Consider the following 19,906-nt stretch of genomic DNA (forward strand, 5'->3'; position numbering starts at 1 on the left):
CTCTCTCTCTCTCTCTCTCTCTCTCTCTCTCTCTCTCTCTCTCTCTCCCCTCTCTGTTTTCTCTCTCCACCCTCTCTGTATCTCTCTCTTTCTCTCTGTATCTCTGTGTGTGTCTTTCTCTCTGTGTCTTTGTCTGTCTGTCTGTCTCATAAGGTTTATACTACCTGGGCAATGCTGGGATACTACTCTGAAAATAGGTCCTGGTGAACCTATGGTTCAAATCAATTCAGTAAACATTTATTAATTGCCTACTATATGCCAGGCACTATGTTAACCACTGGGGATACAAAAAGAGGCAAAAGAAACTTACGATCTAATGGTGGAAACACCACACAAACAAATATATACAAAGCAAGCTAAATGAAGGAAAAATAGGAAATAATAAACAGAGGGAAGGCACTGGAATCGAGAGGGGGTTAGGGAAGGCTTCCTACAGCAGGTGGGATTTTAGTTGGGATTTAAAGGAAGCCAGGGAGGTCAGTAGTCAGAGAAGAGGAGGGAAAGCATTCCAGGCATGTGTGACAGCCAGGGAGAGTGCCTGGAGCCAAGATATTGAACATCTTATTTATGAAACAGCCAGGATGCCAGTGTTCCTGGATGGAAAAGTACATGTAGGAAGGCAGTAGGAAACCGCTGGAGTTTATTGTGGGGCAGGGAGGGGTGGAATGATATGATCAGACTGGTGTTTTAGGAAAATCTCTTTAGTGGCTGAATGGAAAATGGATTGGAGGGGGAAGAGACTTGAGGAAGGCAAACCCACCAGCAGGCTACTGCAGCAACCAAGGTGTGAAGTGATGAGGGTCTGCACAAGAGTGGTGGCAGTGTCAGAGGGGAGAAGGGGCACATTTAGAAGATGTAACAAAGGCGAAATCAGCAAGTCTTGAAAACAACTTGGATATGGGGAATGAGAGATAGTGAGGAATCCAGGATGATTAGGTATGCCCACTCACTTAGGACTTAGTCTCTAGAACACTCAGGTTTGAGGGTCTCCTCACTCATTCAACAAGCATTCACTAAACACCTGCTATGTACCAGGTACCATGCTAGTGGGGAGACAAAAACAAAAACAAATTGACTTTAAGGAGCTTATATGCTATTGGAGGAAAAGTAAATACAAAATAAATGCAACATAATTTGAGAGGAGGAGGGCATTAGCAAAGGTGGGGTTCAGGAGAAGAGCCTATAGAAAATGGCACTTGAGCTATGCTTTGGATGGAGGTAGGGGTTGTTTGAAGTGGAGGTGATGAGGGAGTAGAGTATATTCCAGGCATAGGGAAGAGCCTCTACAAATCCACTAATGTGGGGTTATTATATGGTGTATAGGCAGTTAGCAGCAGGAGAACCATTTTGCTGTAATGTAGAATTCATGATGTAGAATAATGTGCAGTAAATTCTAGGAAATCAGATCATGCATGGCTTTAAATGTCAAGAGGAGTTTGTATTATTCATCCAAGAGACAATAGAGAGCTCATTAGAACCTCCTGAGGAGGGGAAGGGAATGGTCAGACCTAAGCTTTAGAAATATTGACTTGGCATCTGTGTAGATAACAGATTGGTGAGGAGAGGGAGATTATAACACCAATGTGATATTCAAAGCACCCACAGTGGCTATTAATATACTGGTGTAGTTCTGGCTCACAAAATATAACAGACTCTCCACATGGAAGACAGAACCATAACATTTATGCAAACACCAGAAAGTTGAATCCATCATAGCAACCAAGACGTTGGCACACATAACCAATGTAGTGAGCACCAACATCCCCAAGCCTTCCCTCCCTCAGGTCTTCAAAATAAAACAGGCTCCCTTAAGCAAAAATGCCCCTCTCTCACTCACTCTAGCTGCTCTGCCTCCATAGTGCTTGCTCCCAGCTCTGCTTGTGCTTTCCTCTACTGATTCCTCCTCTGCCCTTCCTGTTCCACCCTTTCAGTAAGCTCCTCCCTGGCCCTCCCTGTGGGCTCCATGTGATTCCATCTGGCCTATTAAGCAGCAGGGAAGATCTTCAAATTCCCATTCTAACACCTAGGAGGCAAGTCTCTGCACCAGTGAAGATTCTCTTGACATCCTCTGACTTTGTGTGTGTGTGGCTATGATGAACAGGCAACAGCAAAAACACATTCCAGAGTAAAAGAAGAGCAAGGAAGCAGAATGGCTATCTTATGAGACTTTAACAATATCTGAGGAAAGGAGGAAAGTGAAAAGTAAAGGAGAAGGAGAAAGGTATATCCAATTGAATGAAGAATTCCAGAGACTAGGAAGGATAAGAAGGTTTGCTTAAATGAGTATCGCAAAGAAGCAGAAGGAAACAGCAGAATGGGAAAGAAGCATCGCTATCAATAAGGGTAGTGGGAAAGATCAGTTTATGTCCTAGTCCTAAAGATGGCAGTGCCAAAGAACATCCAAATTACCAAACAATTGCACTCATTTCACATTGCCATAAAGGTTATGCTTAAGATTCTGCAAGCTAGACTTCAGCCATATGTGGACCAAGAATTACCAGAAAAGGGGCGGCCAGGTAGCACAGCGAGTAAGAGCACCGGCTCCAGTGTTGGGATGACCTGGATCAAATCCGGGCTCAGATACTCAGCACCACACCCAGAAATAACTGGCCGTGTAACCTTGAGCAAGTTACTTAACCCCGATTGCTTAAAAAAAAAATGAAGAATTAAAAACATTGATGATGGTGAAAGAATAGAGTGTAAAAGCTGTCTTGAAGCTTAACTTAAAAAAAAAAAACCACCACCAAACAAAGAAACAGAAAAACCCCTAAGATCTTAGCAACTAGTCCCATCACTTCTTGGCAAATAGAGGGAAAAGAAATAAAAGTGTCAGATTTTTTATCCTTGGGCTCAAAGATCACTGCAGAGGGCAACTACAACTATGAAATTAAGAAGTTCTTCCTCCTTAAGCAAAGTTATGGCAAATCTAGACGGCCTAACTGAAAATGAAAGATGTCATCTTGCTGACAAAGATCAGTATAGTCAAATCAATGGCTTTTCCAGTAGCAACGTATGACTGAGAGCTAGACTATAAGAAAAGCTGCGTGCTGCAAAATTGACACTTTTGAATTGTGGTGCTGGAGAAGACTTTTAAGAGTCCTTTGGAGATTTTGGGGGCGGCTAGGTGGCGCAGTGAATAGGGCACTGGCTCTCCCCCGCTCAAAATGAGTCCTTTGGAGAGCAAGGAGATCAAGTAAAGAAATTGAGACTACTCATTGGAAGGTCAAATATTGCAGCTGAAGTTTAAATACTCTGGGCACATAATGAGAAAACAGGATTCATTGGAAAAGACTGATGTTGGAAAAGATCAAAGGCAAAAGGAGAAAGGGACAGCATAGGAAGAGATGGATAGTGTCACGGAAGCAGCAAACATGAGTTTGGACAGACTGTGAGGGATAGTGGAGGATAGAAGGACCTGGCATACTATGGTTCGTGGGGTCATGAGAGACAGACATGATGGAATGATTGAACAAAGATGCTAGCTTGCTTGCCTGATCTTTCCTGCCTTAACTAACCTCTCTAGACATGAATCTTTGTTTACCTAAACATGAGGTTCCTCCAGAGACCTTTTATGTAGACTCCTCTTGCTAACTTTCCTGGTCACGCTTTACCCAGTTCTGTCAACATCCTGGCATAATATATGAGAACTTAAAATTTAAAAAAAGATGAAAAATACACACACTATAATGTGGGCATAATTACTCAGCCTATGAAGAGAGCAGACTGGAGAAACCAATATCTTTTTAAGCCAATGACAAAGGAGAATTCCAGCAAGAGCATAAAGGAAATATTTATGTAAAAAAAAGGGTATTTTGGTACTTTGCCAGTTCTTTGACGTTTCAAAATTGTTTTGCTTATCCTTTCCTCCTGAGATGCTTAGAGCCTAAGAGATAAATTTGCTTCATGGAGAAGCTTTTGAAAGGAAAACTTGGAGGCAGAGGAAAAAAAGTGGTGATGGTGGAAGAAAATGTGCGATTAAGGTTATCACTGTATCTAATCACCCGGTTGGGGATTTTGGAGACTTTGAGACTTCTTCTCCCCACTGCCAAGACTGAATGTTGGGTATTCGTACTACCACTGTGCCCAGGGAGATCTTATTACTCCTGGTGTTTTGCTTTCAGATTCAAAATGACTTCAATTCTTCCAGAATCTGAATAGACCACATGTTCACAGGAGAGCAGAGTTCTTAAATCAAACCAAGCCAAGTAGACATGACTTCTTGATCCTGAAGATTCATTTTTTTTTCTTTCATGACATACAAGTTGCCATCTTAATACAGAGGGACGGATTCTCCTGCATAAAAGGGGGTGATGATGGTATGGATAGGTAAAGGATTTTTTTTTCCTTTTTGTGGATGAACCTACATTTTTATGGGTCCCAGACCAATAAAGACATATGGAAGAGTCCCAAAGCCCAGGAGGTCATCTGGATTCCTGCCTCCTAGGGCCCTGGACCAGGTTTTTATAGCAGTGTGACTGAGGGTTACAAAATTAAAATCTTTAATAAAAAAACATTTTATATATTTATCACAAATGACTCATATTTGGCCCCATTTCCCATTAATATTATTTCCTTCCCAACTTGACATATCTTAAAAGAAAATACCTGCTTTACTTTTTGGAATACTTGCATAAAACCAGAAACATAAATTATGCTATTTAGACTTTCAGGTGAGAGGTGACCTACCATTCCTTGTGAAATATGAACTCCCAACTCAGTTTAAACTTTGCATTTCCTGGAAATGGGAAGATAATTTAGTTTCCCTGCGTGGCAAGTGACCCAACCCCAACTTCAATAAATGTAGCTTTTGTTTCCTGACAGATTGTACAATGAATTCTAGAGCATGAAGTTTATTGAGTGTCAGAGTTCTCTGATGTCCTTTTGTGCTGTCACTGTCATCCAGAGTCTCACAAATTCACACTACAAGCTTACATGCTCTCAGGCAGGGTTTTTCTTGTACTCAGCCTCCTCCCCTCCAGCAGTTCAGACACTACCAGTCCAAATCTCTCATTCCAGGTGTCTCAGAAAAAATAACCTCACATACTTCTGTGTGGTACTACCCTGACCTATCTCTCCTTCACAGTTTCCCAGCAGAGTATAGAAAAAGCAGTCCACAACCTTGATTCTAAATATCCTGTTTAGCACAGGCATGAATGACCTTCTGGTAATTACTGTTATTTTCACAGTTCTAGGCAACCTTTCCAATCTCCTGCACTTCTGTTCTCCACCTGATGCAGCCTAGGTAGAAACTACACCTGATGTGAAAAAACAAAAATTAAAACAGACAATCCTAAGTTAACTGTGACATTCTTCCTTTCAGTAAATTATTTTGTAGTCTCCAAAAAACCATACCAGTACACTTGAAAATCTGCAGATATAAATCTTAAGTATCATAAGCATAAAAATTCAGTATATCTAGGGCAATTATTCCAACATTCCAGGTGAAACTCAGTGAAAATCTTGAAAGGAGACCCTATGATACCCTTTAAATTTGAACATTGCTAAATACCAGGTGAAACACATTCCAAGAAATCTGCCCAAACTACAATCCAATTTTATGCTTATGAAATTGATATGAGAACATCTTAGAAGGGCAATCACTTGATCTGTTTGCTTCTGTGAACACTGTGAATACTGCACATTTCTATTGAAATTATTCTAAGAAATTACTTCATGATACATGATTGTAGTAGAAGAATTAATATATTACTTTAGTAAATGTCCCTAAGCTACATGATTAAAAGTTCTAGGGGTAAATAGAAACGAATAAAATTCATATGGGATTTTAAAATAAATTAAATATATTTTATCATATAATATCCACAATATTATATGCAGTAAGTATAGTAAAGTGTGAAGAAGCATCATTTGACACCTCTACTGCAGTGACTGTCTAAATCACATGCAGAAAATATCATATGCACACAATGTAACATATACCCTTAGGGCTTATGAAAATACACATAAAGTGGCCAACCCGTCCTCCTGACAAACCCAATCTATAATGCATAGCTTACAAGCACATACAGTATCAGTCTATATAAGCCATTGCTGTATAAAGAAATGCATGGAAACAGCAAAAAAAAAAAGTAGAAAACATGCAACAAAATTTGATATAGGACTAAATATGTATCACCTTATACATTTATATCCAAAGGATAATATTATATATACAATAGTTAGTGTCATCTGGCAACATGTGTAATCACATCTACTTCTGCAACTTTATTAGTTAATTTGTTCATTGGACAGATGGTCCTGGGCCTTCTGTATTGTGCTGATAACTCTGAAACCATTAACCTGAACTGGTGAGTGGTCTAGGCCAGGAGTTTATAACCTGTGATCCATGAACTTGGATGGGGGGTGGGGTGGGAGGATTCACTAATCTCTGAATGATATTTAGCATTTCTTCAAATTATTTAAAAACATAGTTCTGAGAAGGTTCCTATAGACTTCATTAGACTTCATGACCCAACCAAAAGCTAAGAACACTTGATTTAGGCTGATTGTCAGAATCTTCAGATCTATATCCCAACATGCCTAAATTTGAACTGTAAGATGACCCATTCCAATTATGAACAATTTTGAACCTTTTGAATTATCTCTATATCATAGAGAGTCTACATATCTAAAGCCCTATGCAAGAAAATAGCTGCTTTTGGATCCAATTCTACTAATTGTCTGGGTCAAAGTTCCCTTTTCCAAAGCTGAAAGTTTATAGCAAAAAAAAACAAAAAACGTGGGGGAGGCTAGGTGGCACAGTGAATAGAGCACCGGCCCTGGAGTCAAGAGGACCAGAGTTCAAATCCAGCCTCAGATACTTAACACAAAAACTAGCCGTGTGACCTTGGGCAAGTCATTTAACCCCAATTGCCCTCCAAAAAAGCAAAAAAAACAAAAAAAAACCCCAAAAATGCATGTTCCTCCTCTAAATCATCTATGTTGGGCAGTATGTCCCTCACCCCCTTTCTCACTAGGGAGTTTGGTTCAGAGCATTTGTTTTTGTTACATACAGCTCTTTTGATTGGAAAGCATAGCTATTTGGCAGACTTCTTTCACCTGATCTCTCAGTCAAGGGATCCACTGGTTGTGAATATTTACATCCTCTCCAACCACTGAGATGACAAAAAAACAAGTCAATCGATGGACGAGAGTCTTAGGCAAGTATGAGGAATGGCATCATTGTTGGTAGCATTATTCTGTATGTACTGGGAATTCCACATGTTCACTCTATTAAAGATTTCTGCCTCGGTTCCGGATACATTCAGCAACACATGATTGAAATATGCAGACTGTGAGTTTTAGAGATAGCAAAGTGTACTTTTAGACTTCTAGGTCCTGGCAAGTTCAAAATTTCTTTGAATCATTGCCTATTGATATCTCTGCTCTGGTCAGGGCATATCCCATCAGGCAATCCATAAACAGAGAGATGTTCTCCCACAACACTTTGGCAACTCTCCACGCTTTCCAGCTGCTGGTATGTGTGTAGATGGGGTCATAGTGCCAAAAGGATGTGACTTTGGTTATTGCTATTGCCTTTGAAGGAGAAGAAGCCTTGCTAATACTTTTGTTCTCCAAAAATGCAATGGGAGGATTTCTTCTAACACATCAAGCACCGGTTTTGTACTTTTCAGTGATGTCAACTACCATTTTAGACCAATTTCTTATCATTTCTGCAGTCCTTTTATGTCCAAAGACATCATTTCATACCTTTGACCACAGGCTAAATACTTTGGGAGACAGCAATGTCTTCTTGGTATTCTGGGAACCGATTGGCATCCAATGCAGCATTTCATTTCATAGCTGTGGCTTTTGTTATTATTTCAGTATCTGGAGAATGTCCAAAAGGAAGCAACCAGGTTGATGAAAGTCCTTGAATTTATGATGCATGAGGATTGGCTGAATTAATTAGGGAAATTTAACCTAAAGAAGTGAAAGTTAAGAGAGGTGTAACTATACTCAAGTATTTGAAGGGCTGTGACTTGGAGGAGGGATTAGAACTTGCCATTGGGACTCCAGAGGACAGAATAAGGAAAGATTTGAGGTGGAGCCAAGATGACAGAGTAGAAACAGGACTTCTGTGCAGCTCCGGATTCCACCTCCTCCAATACATGTAAAAAATTACTCTAAGCAAACTTTAGAGCTACAGAAACCACAAAGTGACAGAGAGAAACAAATTTCCCACTGAAGGGAGCTCAGTAGGCTGGCAGGAAGGGTCCATCACAGCATACAGGGAACAGAGCTCAGTCCCAACTGAGCTGTGGTTTTAGCCCCAGGGCAGCCCCAACCAGCAGCGGCTGGAGCAAACTTCACAAGAATAAATCACCAGCAGCTATAGAGGCTTCCAGCTTCTCAATCCACAAATGCCAAATACAAAGTAAAAGGTCCGTGTGTAACTTTGTTGGGAACAGGGGGAGCATGGTCCAGCTGCTGCCCCTGGAGCAAGAAGCAGAGAAGGTGCAGTGGCTGCTTTGGGTGCTCCTGGCCTGCAGATTGCAGGGGGACCAAATTACTGTTCAGAGGGTAATCACTCTTGCTTTGACCTGCTTGGATCCGTATCTCAGTCTTGGGTGGTGGTCCTAGGGTGTATGACCAGTGAGCCAGAGCATGTGGAGCCTTGTTATAGGAATGGGAATTTAAGATCTTCCCTGCTGCCCCTAGGCCCTTTGATAGACTTAAGTGACTCTGAGAACCTTCCTAGATTTGAAAATATACTCTGCACCCTAATAGGCTGAATGTGGTCATATGGAGCCTGTGGCGGGAGGCTTGGTTTTCAGGAATGCCCACAACTTGGTGCTGTGTGATTGGGCAGTAGGTCGAGAGGGTTGTGACATTCTCTGAGCCAAGAGAAGGCTATATATACCTTGATGTGAGATTTTGTTTTGGGGCTCACTTTGAGAACAGTTATGTGATTTGACCAGATGAGACTCTGGACAGCCATTGAGCCCTCTGGCTTTGAAAACCCAGATGTTGATGCTTCCCTCTCTGATAAATGTGACTAGGTATGGATGTAATGGTCAGGCTGCTGGAAGCCTATCTGCTGATTTGTTTCTGTGTTTTTTGTTTGCATGTAACCTCTGTATTCTCTGAAGTTCGGGGTGCTGAACTTTTCCCCCTGAACTAGGTAAATGACATATGTTTGATTAAAGCAAAATTGTTGACCCATTTTGAGTTTCTTTCCTTTAGAAAAGCAGATCTAGGAACCTGTCTTGGCAGCCACCCTGGGGATGCTGGAGTGCTTGCTACTACAGGGCTATAGAGAGGGCACCCATTTAATAGCTCTGGCAGCTGCAAAAACCCCATTGATTTGGGACATAGCTCTCTCCATTCAGGAAGCAGAGTTCTACCATGGCAAAGAGTTTAAAAGTCAAGTAATTGACTGTCAATATGAGCAAACAACAGAAGCACAAACAGACCATAGAATCCTTTTAGGGGAATAAAAAGGATCAAGGCATGAAGGGGCAGGAAGACAGCAAAGTCAGAACTCCTGCATCAAAAGTCCCCAAGAAAAATATGAATTGGTTACAGGCCATGGAGGAGCTCAAGAAGGATTTTGAAACTCAGATAAGAGAAGTGGAGGAAAAATTGGGAAGAGAAATGATAATGATACAAGAAAATAATGAAAAGCAAGTCAACAGCCTGCTAAAGGAGACCCAAAAATACACTGAATAAAATGACACCTTAAAAATAGATCAACTCGAATGGCAAAAGAGCCCCAAAAAGCCAATGAGTAGAAGAATGCTTTAAAAAGCCAAATTTGCCAGACGAAAAAGGAATTTCAAATGTCACTGAAGAGATTAACTCCTTCAAAATTAGATTGGAGCAATTGGAAGCTAATGACTTTATGAGAAATCAAGACACTATAAAACAGATCCAAACAATTGAAAAAGTAAAAGGCAATGTGAAATATTTCATTGGAAAAACCACTGACCTGGAAAATAGTTCCAGGAGAGATAATTTAAAAATTATTGGACTACCTGAAAGCCATGATCAAAAAAAGCATCTAGACACTATCTTTCAAGAAATTATCAAGCAAAATTGCCCTGATATTCTAGAACCAGACGGCAAAATAGAAACTGAAAGAATTCGCCAATCACCTCTTGAAAAAGACCCCAAAAAGAAAACTCCTAGGAATATTATACTCAAATAGCAGAGTTCCCAGGTCGAGTAAATACCACAAGCAGTCAGGAAGAAACAATTTGAATATTGTGGAAATACAATCAGGATAACACAAGACCTAGCAGCTACTACACTGAGGGATCGAAGGGCTTGTAATGTGATATTTTGGAGGTCAAAGGAGCTAGGATTAAAACCAAGAATCACCTACCCAGCAAAACTGAGTTTAATGTTTCAGGGGGAAATGTGGTCATTCAATGAAATAGAGGACTTTCAAGCATTCTTGAGGAAAAAATCAGAGCTGAACAGAAAATTTGACTTTCACATATAAGAAGCAAGAGAAGCATGAGAAGGTAAACAGGAAAAAGAAATCATAAGGAACTTATTAAAGTTGAACTATTTACATTCCTGCATGGAAAAATAATAATTGTAACTCATAAGACTTTTCTCAATATGAGGATAGCTGAAGAGAATATATATGTATATATATATGTGTGTGTGTGTATACATACATATATATATATAGAGAGAGAGAGAGGATGTATGTATATATAAATATATATGTGAGTGTGAGCATTTGAATGTTCATGTATACATAGACAGAGGGCACAGGATGAGTTAAATACGAGGGGATGATATCTAAAAAATAAAATTAGAGGTTAGAGAGGAATTTATTGTGGGAAGAAGAAAGGGAACGATAGATTAGGGTAAATTATCTCATATAACAGAGGCAAGAGAAAACTGTTACAATGGAGGGAAGAGCAGGAAGGTGAAAGGGAATGGGACAACATGATTCCCATCGAATTTGGCCTAAGGAGGGAATAACATACACACTCAATTGGGTATCTTACCCTACAGGATAATAGGGGGGTAGGGGATAAGAGGGGGGAGGATAGAAGGGAGGGTAGATTGGGGGAGAGGGTAGTTAGAAGCAAACATTTTTGAAAAGGGAAAGGGTCAAAGGAGAAAGCAGAATAAGTGGGGGGTGGTATAGGATGGTGGGAAATATAGTTAGTCTTTCACAATATAACTGCCATGGAAATGATTTGGGTAACTACACATGTACAATCTATATTGAATTGTTTATCTTCCCAGTGGGGGTGGGTGAAGAGTGAAGAGGGGAAAAATATCTGGATCTCAAAGTTTTAAAAACAAATGTTTAAAAATTGTTTTTTACATGTAACTGGGAAAGAAAATATACAGGCACTGGAGTATAGAAATCCATCTTTGCCGTATTAGAAAGTTAGGGGGGGTGAAGGGCAAGGATATACGAGAGAACAGATTGGTGGAAGAGGTATTCAGAAGGCTTGCTATTTTGGGGTGGGGAGTAGGGAAAGACAGGGAGAGAAAAAACTGTAACTAAAAATCTTGTGGAAATGAATATTGAAAACTAAAAATAAATAAATTTAAAAAAATAAATGTCACTTTGACTTCAGAGCCAGGAGGCACTGAAATAAATCTCAAAAGAAAGAAAGAAAGAAAGAATAAGGAAAGATATTTAAACTCAAGGTAAGAAAGACTTCCTACCAATGAGAAGATAGGTAATTCAAATAGAACAGGTTGCCCCAAGACGGAGGGATTCAGTTTTGAAAAACAGCAAAGAGTGGCTAAAGGCAAGGTTGTGTTACCCAAAGGTGGAGAGGTTTTTAAGACATCATCATCTATCAAACATAGCAGAGAAGCAGAGGATGATAATGATTAATTTAAGATCACTGATTCTGGGGAAGATAGAATGGAATTATGTAGGAAATTAGAAAGTGTCTCAGGATGCAGAGAATAGAAAATAGACAGCATGCCTTATCCTTGCCATTGTCTAGTGCCACATTAAGGAAGGTTGCAGATATTTTGGTTCTAGAAGAGAGACTGGAGCTAAACCATTGTTTGGGGTTGAAAAGAGACTTGGAGATTGCCACTGGCAATTGTGATGGAGGAGAACTGAAGAGCCATAAGCCCAGTGGAAGGCTTCTGTCAAGGACCTTTCTCACCCTGTACCACAGAAAGCATTTAAAAAAAATAGAAACAGTGCTAAAAATAGTGATTAATTGTCCAGGCACCCTCCTTCCTGAAAACCTCTTTACCTCACAGGGCATGTAACAAATTAGACATTTCTCTACTTCATGTTAGTACACTGTGAGACTATTAGCACATAACTGGGCCTTCATTTCAAAGAGAACATCTATATTTTCATAGTAGAGAACATACACTTGGCTTGTTCTTGCTGTCACTACTGTCCTTTGAGTCAGAAAAATAACAATCCCCCCATGGTTATTATCAAAGTATAAACAAATAAGAGTATAAATAAGGAGTCTATAAAAGTCTTATTTTTAAGATTGTCACTGTTGGACTAGATTATATACAAATCAAAGTTATTGCACAACAGACAATGGATGAGAAGTCAAAAGATATAAAATTCTCAATAGAAATACAAACAAGTAATTAATAATTGTTCAAATTCTCTAATAATCAGAAAAAATAAGTTAAAACAATTGTGTGATACAAGCTCACACACACTAAATTGGTAAAAATAGATAAAAAAAGACAAAGATCAATGGTGGTTAGGCTGTGGAAAAAAGGGAATATTACATTGGGGAGGAATGCTATGAATGGATGGAGACTTTTTGGAAAGGAACATTGTAATAGTTAGAAAGGACTTGTTACTCATATGATCATATTTGATCTAGCAATTCTCCTACCAGTATTACATTGTATAGACATTACTGAAAGGCAAAAAAAAAAAAAGACAAAAAAACTTATTTGTGTGAAAATACTTATTACAACATTATTTAGAACACCAAAAATGGCAACAATAACAATAGCTCAAAACAATCCATGGGTCCAGCAATGAGTTGTGACACATGCACCATAACTGTGACCTGCAATTGAATACAATTCTTAATATTGGTTTACAAGATGAATGCAAAGAAATTTGCATGTAAAGTGACATAGAGTATTTTTAAATGAAGCATATTCAGAACCTAGCAGACATAATGACAATTATAATGATGAAATCTGAAAACATACATGGAAGACAGACTTCAAAAGGAACAAGGAAGGGAACAGGAAATTTTAATTATTTTTTAAAAGCTATATTTTGCATTAAAAAACAAGTCTCAGATAATGGAGCTGACTTGCTCTCCTCTCTTATTTTGTATTTTTGTGTATTTTAATGATTTTTCTTTACTGATTACTAAGTTTAGAATATGTTTCAACTAGCAGAAAACAATACTACTGTAAATTACTGTATTGCAGTGATATTTTGTGTTAAATTGCCTTTTATGAGTTAACTGGGGACCCCAATATCCCATTTATGAAGTTATTTCTATTGGAAACTGTGTCCTGAAATCCAAACAACTGAATAATTAACAAACATTGGGAACAGAGTCTATTTTAAAATTGAGAACTGCCTGACCATTCACTACATAAATAAAAAGCATGCAATTGTTATGTTAAGTATGCTAGTAAAGAGTTCACCTTTTCACGGGTCCACCCCATTGCTGAAATAAAAGTCAACACTATTGTGGCCAGTCCTCCTGATCCATGTAAACCGAGACGACTACTGCCTATGACAGCTGTAATAGATGAACCCAGGAGGAGGAATGCTCTCTTCCAAGCAAGTGCAGACTAGGGTTAGAGACAAAGATATTTAAAGATTAATTTACATTAAACATTTAAGAAAAGTTTTGCATTATCTATGAAGTTTTACTATTCATGACATCCCTATCTCCAGTAACCATGTTAAGAATATCTGAACATTCTATCTCCTTTCTTACAATAATCTTTAATCCAGAGCTTCCACCTACTAGCAAAATTAACATATTTTTAATATCCACCTTGATTCACCACCTTGGTACTAGTAACCATGAGGTTTTTAGTGGGAAAGTGGAGATGAAACAGGACTTCCTATTCCAAACAACAGCCTCTGAATAATTAAGAATTTATTTGCAAGTAGATTAGATTAAATAAGTCAACTTAAGTCAATATTTAAGGATATGCCTTTTTCTGTATTGGTAAAAGAGACCCATATGTATAAACTCTAGTACACTCTTCAATAATTGTCAGGGAAATAAGATGAGCTGGCTAGGCCAAACCAGGGAAGGGAAGGATTAAATAGAATTGTGTTGTCTCCACAAGCATCAGGGGTATTTAAGTCATCTGTGACCACTACAGTAGGAAGAAAGAGGAGGAAGAACTGAGGATGCCACTAAAATAAATACTCTCTCTTCCTAAGAAGGTTTACAGGGAAAGGACCTGGAGAGGTAAGGATTGGTGGCTGCCATATCCAATTTCATGACTTCTAAAAGTCAGAAGGCAGAAATAGAAAGGGAGAACTTTGTCCATCTGAGCTAAGTAGATCATTCATTTGTTTCTAATTCACAAAGTAAGAAGGCAGAAACTTCAAATAACATCAGTATGGAGGCCTCTTATCAAACAATAGGAATCTGAAACTACCTTAAAGAATAGTTTTCACAATAATAAATGCAATAAGTGATATCTTATGTCTTCACAAATTATAGCTTTTCTTATTAAATGCTTAAACATCACATTTCATCAAATAGATTTATTGCCAATTTACCTGTTCCTCACTTGGAAAGTAGCGAATAAAGTATCCTAAAACAATTCCTCCCGTCACACCAATTGTTGCTTCAGTAATACCCCTGATGATACTCTTATAAACAGGACCTGTAACAAACAACAAATTATAAGGAGACCATTTTATTTTCAATAACATTTTATTTTTTTCCCAATTACATGTGAAAACAATTTATAATTCCCTTTTTTTAAGTTTTGAGTTCTAAATTCTATCCCTCCCTCCCCAAGACAGTAAGCAATCTGATATAGGTTATACATGCGCAATCATGTTAAACATTTCCATATTGGTCATTTTGTGCAAGAAGATGTGACCAAAAAAAATTGAAAGGAAGGAAGGTAGGAAGAAAAAAATGGTATGCTTAAGCTGTATTTAGACATCAGTTCTTTCTCTGGACAGGATAGCATTTTTCATTATGAGTCCTTTGGTATTCATTGTATTGTTGATAGATAAGTCATTCACAGTTGATTATCATGCAATATTATTGTTACTGTGTTGTACAATGTTCTCCTGATTCAGCTCATTTCGCTTTGTGTCTGTTCATGTAAGTCTTTCCAGGTTTTTCTGAAATCATCCTGCTTGTCATTTCTTATAGGACAATAATATTCCATTGTGATAATATACCAGAACTTATTCAGCCATTCCCCAATTGATGGGCATCCCTCAATTTACAGTTATTAGCCTATAAGAGCTACTATAAATATTTTTGTATAAATAGGTCCTTTTCCCTTTTTGTTTTAAAATCTCTTTGGGATACAGACCTATTAGTAGTATTGCTGGATCAAACTGTATGCACAGTTTTATAACCCTTTGGGTGTTGTTCCAAATTGTTCTCCAGAATGATTGAATCAGTTCACAACTCCACCAAAAATACATTAGTGTCCCAGTTTTCCCACATCCCCTCCAACATTTATCATTTCTTCCGTCATATTAGCTCGGACCATTTTAAAGAAATGTCTGCTTTCTCATTGTTTACTGCATTGGTTATAATCTTTCTTTACAACATGACTAATGTTTAATGTGAAGGTATTTGTAGAACCTATATTTGATTACATGCAGCCATGGTGGGGAGCAGGGAAGACAGGGAAAGGGGAAAATTTGAAGCACAAGGGACTGTGGGACTGAATGTTGTAAACTAAAAGTAAATAAATAAAAAGAAATATAATAAAAAAAGAAAAATACAGAAAGACAAACATTACCCTATCAGTAATCATTTCCTGTTCCCTTAGATTGACCTCAAGGTCAAGGTGCGGCCAGGGGCCAAGACCAGGCTAGACCTTCCATCCCAGGGTGATGTGAAGGATAAAAATCAGTTTGCTTGGGGCTTTGGGTATCAGGAGTTCTTGCTCATGCGGTTCCTCCTTGCTATTATAATGTTTGCTATTTGAAGTAAATTGTTCTTTTTCTTTTATTGCTGTATGAGATCTGCGTGAAGATCTAAAAGGAGGGAGTTAGCTGTGGCATAGGGCCTTAATCAAGGATAGTACCATGAATCTAAGTCTTGTGTAAAGTTCCTGTTAGAGTACTAGGGAAGGCGAGATTGCCCATAAACCTCGTTAAAAAACAAAAACCCAAACCTGTTACATCTCTTGGCTCCCATTTAAGATCTATTTAAGTTGTATTTTTGTGAGCTTATTTCATTATTGCTTCAGGTTGAGGTTATTATGTCCTTTGGCATTGCAGGACCCACTGAAGATTTTTCTGATTTTACTTTTCTTAATCTTCTCTAAACTGTAATTGAATGAGTCGGATTTTAACGGTGGAAGAGAGTAATGAAGTAAACACAGAGCACTTTTAGGGATATAATTATTATTGCATTTAATCAATTTCTCATTTACAACTGTTTTTCTTCCCAAAAGTTCATTTGTAATTCACTGGAGTATATTTTCTTGAAGAGTTCAGTTTTTGTTTCACTTTAATCCTGTGGTGTTCAACATGCCAGTTTGGTGTGCATGTACTTAAATGCAATTACAGGGTTTTTAATTGTCGATCACTGTTGAATTTGTGATTGAGGTTGACTTAAAATAGCATCATGGCTATGCAAGTCTTTAAAAAAAAGTGGTTCAGATTAGCAGGATTGGATCCTATTCAAGGACTATTATTTTGGGGAGTATCTTTGGAATACTTTGATAAAGATGTTGAAGAGACTTTAACATAATAACCTCAGCCTGAACGAATAATGAAATAATCTTACAAAAATAAAATTTAAATAGATCTTAAATGAGGGCCAAGAGATGTAGCAGGTTTTTTGGGTTTTTTTTTTTTAAATAAGGTTTATGGGCAATCTTGCCTTCCCTATTACTCTACAGGAACTTTACACAAGATATGTGGGAGGACAGTTCGGTTAAATGTCAGGTATCATTATTCTACATGTGACCTATAGGTTCCAGGGCAAGCTCTCTAGCTCACTGCCTTGCATGGGATTAGTGTATTTTGTCTATCGTATGCAAGGTTATTACATGTTTCATGCGCTGTTAATTTCTGCACTAATTACTATGGACACAAAGAAAGGCAAAAGACAATCCCTATTCTCCAGGAGCTCATAGTCTAATGGGAAAAACAACGTACAAAGATATAGCTCTTTGTCATGGAGTCAGGGAAAAATGGGGGGAGGCACTGAGATTAAGGAGGATAAGACTGTAGTCGAGACATAACAGGCACCTGGCAAGCTAAGAAGCACAGAATCATCAAACAAGCTGACAAGCAAACAAACAGACCCCATTTATTCTAATTTTTTTTGGAAGGGCAATTGGGGTCAAGTGACTTGCCCAAGGTCACACAGCTAGTAAGTGCTAAGTGTCAGCGGGTGGATTTGAACTCAAGCCCTCCTGACTCCAGGGCTCATGCTCTATTCACTGCACCACCTAGTCATCCCCCCTCCCCATTTATTCTAGTATTAAAGTGCCCACCAGAAATTATACACTAGAGCCCCCTTAAACCTGCTAGAGGGGACCCCTACTGGGTTCCTTGGAAACCTCCTAATAGGCTCCAATAGTAAAGAAATGTTTCACCTGTGTTGCTAAAACATGACACAGATTTCCATGGATTCAGGTCTGTTTATGTTTGTATTCAAGGCTTTGTTAAGGGACTATGGCTTCGCTTCGCTTCAGTAGAAATAATACTGGGAATGCTTTGCCTTAATGAGAATAATACTGAGAATGTTTTGCCTCAACAAGAATAATACTGAGAAAGTTTTGCTTCAGTAGACACAATGCTAAAGACAATGTACCCCTTAGAAACATATTCTGTTGCCAGCAATCACATTGTCTATAAAATTATGTCTAACAGAAAGCTCGATGCTGTCTTTCGGTCTGAGAGGCAGTCCTGGCCGGTTAATAAACACTCCTATCAAATTATAATTGGCCTAGCTGTCCTATTATATCTCGGTGTCCATTACAGTATGTGTCTTATGTTCAGCATGAGTTTAGCTCAATTTAGCTATACTCATCGCTCAGTGATGATGAAGATGAGGTTAAGGATGATGATGATGATGGTGATGATGATGATAGTGATAGCTGATATTTGTATAGGAACAGGCATCTTGCCTTAGTGGCTAAAGAACCAGCTTTTTCAGGTGCTTCTGACCCATACTGGCTAGGACTCAGGATAAGCTCTTTTCCTCTCAGTGCCCTAGGCCAAAGGTAGGGAACCTGTGGTCTCGAGGCCACATGTGGCCCTGGATTCAGCACTTGAGGACCTAGAGGGCCACATGTGGCTTCCAGGTCACAGGTTCCCCACCTCTACCCTAGACAAACATGAAGACTGTAGGACACAGAACAGTTACAGATGTGCATTGGTTGGTTTTTTTTTTCTCAATGGGAGTTGCCTCTACCAATGAAATCATAGGCCTACACCAAATATATATCTTAATTAATTTAACCCCCTGTTAATTCCAGTCAAGTGGTGGTTTCCCAATACACTAACAGCTTTTTCTACCTGTGAAAAAACGAAAAGAATGAAATCCTTTTTAAGATCTACATTTTAATTAGCCCACTAAGAAGTGAAGTCAGGAATATTATTAAGCAAAATAACAGAAAACTGAGGCTCAATCTGTACATTGCTTAGTTTACCTGCAGAAAATGTTATGCTTAAGAATGAATTGAAGCCGGTGATAGCCAGAATATCATCAAAGCTGCTGGCAGCGATCAGCAAGGTGGGGATCCCCTTTCTGACACCATATCCTCTTTCTTGCAGCATCAGCATTGCAGGGACCACCACAGCAGGAGAAACTGCACCTAGGACAAAACTTAAAGGAAAAAAAGTTTTAAAAAGCTTAAACAGCACACAACACAGACACTAATTAGCTGCATGACCTTGGGCATGAAGTTCATGCACAAAGAAAACTCTGAAAGCCATAATCAAATACAGTTTTGATTTGGATGGAGGTAATTTACTCTTTAGTAATTATATATGATTATGCCATTTTTGATGAATGGTCCAGGAATTGCTTAGTAGTTAATACTTTATTTATTTAATTTTGCTTTTTGGAGGGGGGAGGGTAGGGCTATTGGGTTCAAGTGACTTGCCCAAGGTCACATGGCTAGTTTTGTGTTAAGTGTCTGAGGCCTGATTTGAACTCAGGTCCTCCTGACTCCAGGGCCAGTGCTCTATTCACTGCACCACTTAGCTACCCCTTAATAATCTTTTTTTTAAGTAATATAAGAACATGACAAGGAGTTATATTTCAAAAGGCATTTGCACATTGTACATGGAATATCTAGGCATATAATAACATTTAATATAAATTTCTGATGGCTACATTATGGCTTAACTAGGGTCAGAAGGAGATCATAATCACTGTATCTAAAATTATTTCTAAGAGAAAATATACTCCAGTGAATTACAAATGAACTTTTGGGAAGAAAAACAGTTGTAAATGAGAAATTGATTAAATGCAGTAATAATTATATCCCTAAAAGTGCTTTGTGTTTACTTCATTACTCTCTTCCACTGTTAAAATCCTACTCATTTATTTATTTTATATATATATATGTATATATATATATAAAATTTTATTTTCTTTTTGCTTTTTGGAGGGCAATTGGGATTAAGTGACTTGCCCAGGGTCACATGGCTAGTTTTTGTGTTAAGTGTTTGAGGCCAGATCTGAACCCAGGTCTTCCTGACTCCAGGTCTGGTGCTCTATTCTCTGCGCCACCTAGCCACCCCACCTACTCATTTTTTAAAGGCACAACTGAGATC

General features: G+C 38.5%; 1 protein-coding gene across 1 annotated transcript in view; it reads right to left on the reverse strand.

Moving 5' to 3' along the window:
* The window catches only part of LOC138166151 (sodium/hydrogen exchanger 9B1-like), a 70,209-nt gene that overhangs the window by 14,063 nt on the left and 36,240 nt on the right, over window positions 1-19,906 (reverse strand). The window contains exons 7-9 of the mRNA XM_069094561.1: window positions 18,775-18,950; window positions 14,690-14,796; window positions 13,588-13,737 (exon numbers count right to left, since the gene is read on the reverse strand). Coding sequence (XP_068950662.1) covers window positions 13,588-13,737; window positions 14,690-14,796; window positions 18,775-18,950 — 433 coding nt within the window. The remainder of the gene's footprint in view (window positions 1-13,587; window positions 13,738-14,689; window positions 14,797-18,774; window positions 18,951-19,906) is intronic.

Source organism: Petaurus breviceps, unplaced genomic scaffold (assembly GCF_028583685.1).
Source record: "Petaurus breviceps papuanus isolate PSGF00001 unplaced genomic scaffold, PetGlider_PUasm1.0 126, whole genome shotgun sequence".
Taxonomy (NCBI): Eukaryota; Metazoa; Chordata; class Mammalia; order Diprotodontia; family Petauridae; genus Petaurus; species Petaurus breviceps.